We start from the raw sequence: 7168 nt of genomic DNA, 5'->3' as shown, positions 1-7168 counted from the left end.
TGTAGTGGAGTAATTTCACATTGTGGTATTAGTACTTTTACTTAAGTATGGGATCTGAATACTTTTTCCACCTCTGCCAGACAGTAATGCATATAAATCAAGAAACCACAACAAACAAACCACCTCCCCAGCCTTGAAAGATATCAAAGGTTTCCTGAATCCTGTCAAAAAAAACGTAAATACTTCCTTACAGTGTGTAAATCTGATCAGTTTGCAGCCAGTGTGAAAGACTTTCTCCCTGATGCAGCAGCAGGATATGATAATAACCCACTAACACCATGTATGAGACTGTACCAACAATCCACTGATAGCCATAAAGGGCTCATGTGAAGTCCACTCTGATTGGTTGACCCACATTCTAGACGTCACCCGCGGCCTCTGATTGGTCGACGGGGATTTGTTTTGCACTCTTCAGACTTCCTCTGTGTGTTTTCATAAACAAACCACATTTTTCTCCCGCCGGGGCCGCCGCACTGTCATCCTGTCAGCCTGCCAGGATTGTTAGAGTCCGGCTCCTGTTTTATAACGAAGGCCGTGGAGGAACTTTCAAATACTGGTTCGGATTCAAAGCAGAGACGCGGGTAAAAACGCGACAACAACCAGAGGCTGTCTGTGTTGTCTTTATTGTCCGAGGAGCCGTCAGCGCGTGGTCGACTGCTGCACTAACACCTGCTTCAATTTGACGTTTTTTTCACCTGTCAGTCACATTGGTCCGCGGGGCAGACTGCGAGGAGCTCCTGTATTATCAGGTGAGTCGACAGACACAGGTGAACATCCTGCAATGCGCATCTGAGCTGCTGTGTGTTATGGTCGCGCGGAGCTAGCATGCTAGCTAGCTAACACGCAAAGCTAGCTCAGTCAGAGCTGGTGGCCGACTTGTCCTGCAGCTGACAGATGCATCAGGCCGTTTGTGGCACTATTTAGCGACTGACAGACGGCCACCAGTGCAGAAATGGCGCAACACACATTGCATGGGCTCCAATTTTGGGTTAACTGATTGCTATCTAATGAGGCGAAGGGTTGTTTGTGCAAAATATTACTAACCAGGAAGCAAGCTGCCTGGTAACCTCTGTCCAAATATGTGCCAACAGGAGTCTCAACTCATGTTTGTTGATTTATTTAACAGGTCATGCTTTGCCAAATTTTATTTTAATAATAATAATACATTTTATTTGGAGGCGCCTTTCTTGGCACTCAAGGACACCGTACAAAAAAGATAGAAAAGATTCAGCAATAAAATACAATAAAATACACAGAATTAATAACAATACAATACAAAAGATAGATTTGGACAGGGTAATTGTGATCAGAGGGAATAAGCAGTTTTAAACAGATGTGTTTTGAGTTGTTTTTGGTTTTGGTTACACAACCACGATTCCAAAACAGTTGGCACGCTGTGGAATACTTAAATAAAAACAGAATTAAAATAATTCAGTTTATACATACAAAACAATATCCCTTTGAACATAACATATACTGTCTTTGCACGGTTTTTTATTAAATACACGTCACAAAGTAGTCCAAATATCTGCCAACAGGAGTCTCAACTCATGTTTGTTAATTTCAGTGGTGGAATGTAACTAAGTACATTTACTCAAGTACTGTACTTAAGTACAATTTTGAGGTATTTGTACTTTACTTGAGTATTTTTATTTTATGTACCTTTATACTTATACTCCACTACATTTAGAGGCAAATATTGTACTTCTTACTCCACTATATTTAGTTGACAGCTTTAGTTACTTTACAGGTTGAGATATAACATAAAATATAAGATCAATTTAAAGTGATTAGACATTTTTAATTAAACCTCATAACTGTATTTTAAGTAGATACAATGAGTCCTGTCTTTACTAAATTAAAACACTGGTTACATAAAAGGCACATTACAAATAATGTAATAATATATTTAGAATATATAAAACAATCTGATTGGGTCCATTCTGCATAACGAGTACTTTTACCTTTGATACTTTAAGTACATTTTGATGCTGATACTTTTGTACTTTTACTTGAGTAAGTTTTGAATGCAGGACTTTTACTTGTAGTGGAGTAATTTCACAGTTTGGTATTAGTACTTTTACTTAAGTAAGGGATCTGAATACTTCCCCCAATATTGGTTAATTTATAACAGGTCGTGCTTTGCCAAATGTTATTTTGGTTGCACAACCACGATTCCAAAACAGTTGGCACGCTGTGCAATACTTAAATAAAAACAGAATTAAAATAATTCAGTTTATACATACAAAACAATATCCCTTTGAACATAACATATACTGTCTTTGCACGGTTTTTATTAAATACACGTCACAAAGTATAAGCAAATTATTGCAGTCTGTTTTATTTAAGTTTAAGAAAACGTCCCAACTTTTTGGTAATCTCACTTGTATTTCAGACAGTAAGATGCATGATAAAAGGACATTGTTAACCTGAGCTGCAATTGAGATATTTTCACATACAGCTATTTTTCTGATGCCTGTATGTTCGTAATACTTCTGTTTATTTTTGCCTGCCTTTGTTCAGCTAGCTGTATGCCTATTTATAACTTCCTGTATTTTGTTCTTTGAACTGTGTGTAAGGTCATTGAGAGCAACTTAAAAACAAGAGTCAAATGTATGTGTTCACATGGTCAATAAAGATGATTCTGATTCAATATAGATTAAACAAGAGCTCCTCAATCTTTTTCAACCAAGGATCCCTGAATATACCAGGGACCCCCTCTCTTGTGTGTCCCCGGAATGATTTTAACGTTACATAGCACATTTTTTCACCTGGTTTTGTGAAAAAACAACACAAAATAAATGTTTGAGAAATACATTTAAACATGCATTTAATATATTTGCACCATCTCCCAACAGAGAATATCCATAAAACAATGCAACTGACATCAAATAGCTGCAAGTACCACTATTCTAAACAAATATCAAAGGCAGATCAAGAGAAAAACAAAATTGAAGTGCATTTCAGAATGTGCACTGGTACACTCTCTGTGCATTCATAGGTTAAATACATTTTTACAATTTTTACAATATACAGTTCATAGGATCAGAATAAAATCTCTGACCTGTTTTAGATGTACAAATGTAAATGTTCAATCAATTCAATTGCAAAAAAAAAGCTTTATTGGCATTAATTTATTTTTAAACAATGTGGCCAAAGCATCAACATACAATTATTTGTTGAACTATGAGGCCTTTTGTGTGTTTCACTGTTTATTTACATAAAGGTCATCTCAGGTCAAGTTGGGGGGAAAACTTTGCAGAGTTGCGTTGCTGTTATCAGACATGTGGCAACATTTTATTTGGATTTGGAGTGTTCATAACACTTCAGCAGCTCATTAGTTGAGTTTCAACAATTATTATAATTTAGTTGAACTTAAACAACAAAGCAAAGGTTGAGGTCAAGTCCAACTAAATTCACATAGATTCTATAGAAATGTTGAAATGTTATAAATAAACTGCAGGCAGACTGTTGCAATAAGGGTTACCACATATGTTAGGAAGCCTGACTATCTCTAATGTCTTCCACTTCCTCACTGATAGCTGAAAATGTAATATTCTGTGGTTGAGCGTTCAGTAACAGTAGCCTGCATGCCTGCATCTCCAACACACACATGTACAACAACGAACCAAGGTTACTATAGTTAACGAAAACTAACAAAATAACGAAATAAAAATAATAACTGAAATAAAAATAAAAACTAGAGTTTTTAAAAAAACGATAACTAACTGAAACTGTATTGTGTGGTTACAAAACTAACTAAAATTATAGTGAAAATGTCCTTAGTTTTCGTTTTTGTCAACTTTTTTCATTCATAATTCAGTGTTTCTATTTGAACATGCAACACATGGTGAATATGTTTACTGAGACTGGGATGTCTACACTCCAACCAAAATACAAAACACCCAGAACTGTAAGAGTTAATAACCTTAAACATATAGCCCATTACAAAAAAAAGCCAAATATGACATGTCACAAGTAGTTTTATTGAAACCGTTTATTTAAGTGAACATAAATACTGTATAACAACAAGAGTACCTTTTTTAAAAAAAAAACCCAAAGCTCCATAAACTGCACATTTAAAAATAAAAATAATCTAATAAAATTAGTCTATGAAATAAAATAGGCCAATCTTTTTCTGAAATAAATATATTTATATGAGAAAAGAATAACAAACATTACAAAAAAAACTAAATATGACAACCCCTAGTAAGGGCAGCATTTATATATAAAGAAAGAAAAACAAATTGAACTATATTGATATATGCGATAAGGTCTAATTCCATATCACATTTAAAAACATATAGCCCATTACAAAAAAACTAAAACTAATAGAAACTAAACTAAAACTAAGCATTTTCAAAAACTAAACTAAAACTAGCAAACTCACTCTTAAAACTAACTGAATTTGAAAACAAAAATTCACAACGAAACTAAAACTAAAACTAATGAAAAATCCCAAACTATTATAACCTTGTAACTAAGCACTTTCCCGTCTCCCTCCTCCTCCTCAGACATGGTGAAGCTGACAAAGGCCAAGACGTTCCAGGCGTACCTGGACTCCTGCCACCGTCGCTACAGCTGTGTGCACTGCCGCGCCCACCTGGCCAACCATGACGATCTCATCTCCAAGGTCAGTATGCTGCCACTCTTCTGTTGTTGGCAACCACTTCAGGTAGCTCATTACACGCCTCGCCGCTTTAAGGTACTTTGTGAAGTAGCAAAACTGGAAAAACTGGTCTGACATTAAACTAAAAATAGATCTTTCAAAGTAAGAAGACATTTTGTTGATTTAAAATGAATACAATTTATTCTTTGTACTTTTATTCAATTTTTATTATTATTATGTATTTTTGTATTTATTTTATAATTTTCTCTTATATGTTTATCTTCATTCATTTATTTGTTTTTGTTTTTTCTATTTGTTTTGTTTTTGTATTTTTTGACTATAACTTATAACTATAACTAAAAATAGATCTTTCAAAGTAAGAAGACATTTTGTTGATTAAAATAAATACAATTTATTCTTTATACTTTTATTCAATTTTTATTATTATTATTATGTATTTATTTATTTATTTATTTTATAATTTTCTCTTGTATGTTTATCTTCATTCATTTATTTGTTTTTGTTTTTTCTATTTGTTTTGTTTTTGTATTTTTTGACTATAACTTTGGTGTTTTCATTTATTTTGTACTAAACTGGAAAAACTGGTCTGACATTAAACTAAAAATAGATCTTTCAAAGTAAGAAGACATTTTGTTGATTAAAATAAATACAATTTATTCTTTATACTTTTATTCAATTTTTATTATTATTATTAGGTATTTATTTATTTATTTATTTTATGATTTTCTCTTATATGGTTATCTTCATTCATTTATTTGTTTTTGTTTTTTCTATTTGTTTTGTTTTTGTATTTTTTGACTAGCTTTGGTGTTTTCATTTATTTTGTACTAAACTGGAAAAACTGGTCTGACATTCAACTAAAAATAGATCTTTCAAAGTAAGAAGACATTTTGTTGATTAAATACAATTTATTCTTTATACTTTTATTCAATTATTATTATTATTATTATTATGTATTTATTTATTTTTTTATTTATTTTATAATTTTCTCTTGTATGTTTATCTTCATTCATTTATTTGTTTTTGTTTTTTCTATTTGTTTTGTTTTTGTATTTTTTGACTATAACTTTGGTGTTTTCATTTATTTTGTACTAAACTGGAAAAACTGGTCTGACATTAAACTAAAAATAGATCTTTCAAAGTAAGAAGACATTTTGTTGATTAAAATAAATACAATTTATTCTTTATACTTTTATTCAATTTTTATTATTATTATTATTATGTATTTTTTATTTTTTATTTTATAATTTTCTCTTATATGTTTATCTTCATTCATTTATTTGTTTTTGTTTTTTCTATTTGTTTTGTTTTTGTATTTTTTGACTATAACTTTGTTGTTTTCATTTATTTTGTACTTGCCTAGTCTATGGATGTATTGGATAAACTGATGTGTGCTCTGACAGCTGATATAATTATGCATCCAAGAAAAATCCAATAAAAATAAATTTGAAAGGAAAAAAATAAATAAATAAAATAAAATAAATACAATTTATATCGTGTTTCAGATATCAAGTTGATACATGTAGCATTTTTTTTAAATCACTTATTCATTTTTCCTTCATGTCTCTTAGTCTTTTCAAGGCAGTCAGGGCCGAGCCTACCTCTTCAACTCTGTGTGAGTATTTTGTTTTGAAATGTAACTACATGTTTGCACACTGACACTGTGTACAGAAGTGGCTGCTCATATCTTAAGTTTCCAAAATGATATTGACCAGGGGTGGAAAAAAATATTCAGATCCCTCACTAAAGTAAAAGTACTTTTATCACACAGCGGAATTATTCCAATACTAGTAAATGTAAGTAGAAATACAAAAGTTTCAGCATCAGATTGTAGCTTAAGTATCAAAAGTAAAAGTACTATGTTATGTTTTATATATTCTGAATATATTATTTGTATTGAGCATCTCAATTGCCTCAATGTAGGACTCATTTTACCTAATATACTGTTATGGGGTTTAATTTAAAAACAAATGTCCAATCACTTTAAATGTATCATATTTTCATGTTAAATCTCCACCTGAAAAGTAACTAAAGCTAAATGTAGTGGAGTAAAAAGTACAATATTTACCTCTAAAATTTTACTTCCATACTCAGCATTATAAGTGACTCTAGCAAGTGTGAAATATGTTGTTTTTTTAAAAACACTTTCCTGAAATGTGACTTTGTGTTGTTTACCCTACCGTGTTATCAAATCTTTTCAGATTAGATCAGTGGACTCTTAAGTATTTTATTTTGTAGGTCACAGAAACAGAAATACTGTATGTTAGAGCATCTGTAAGCTTCTTTGTTTCCCCAGCGTGTCACTTCATTATTTCAATAGTCTCCTTTTTCTCTGAAAACAAATTCCCAGCATCAGACGTTGTAGATGTTTGCACGAACCACATTGTCAACAGATAACTTGATTTGCTCGCGAGTGAACCTTGAAGTTCACATTAGTCACGCTTCTCCTCGGTTAGTGGGTCAGATATACACAGACTCTAACTCTAAAACCAGAGCCCCTTAAATAACTCTAGCACCGAGTCTCACTCTCAAGGTTCA

General features: G+C 32.0%; 1 protein-coding gene across 1 annotated transcript in view; it reads left to right on the top strand.

The window, feature by feature from the left end:
• Positions 1-312: 312 nt before the first annotated feature.
• The window catches only part of ypel3 (yippee-like 3), a 13440-nt gene continuing 6584 nt past the window's right edge, over positions 313-7168 (top strand). Inside the window, exons 1-3 of the mRNA XM_059348249.1 lie at positions 313-749; positions 4515-4633; positions 6202-6245. Coding sequence (XP_059204232.1) covers positions 4517-4633; positions 6202-6245 — 161 coding nt within the window. The 5' untranslated portion in view covers positions 313-749; positions 4515-4516. The remainder of the gene's footprint in view (positions 750-4514; positions 4634-6201; positions 6246-7168) is intronic.

Source organism: Centropristis striata, chromosome 13 (genome assembly GCF_030273125.1).
Source record: "Centropristis striata isolate RG_2023a ecotype Rhode Island chromosome 13, C.striata_1.0, whole genome shotgun sequence".
Classification (NCBI taxonomy): Eukaryota; Metazoa; Chordata; class Actinopteri; order Perciformes; family Serranidae; genus Centropristis; species Centropristis striata.
This window is presented reverse-complemented; position numbering and strand designations above follow the sequence as displayed.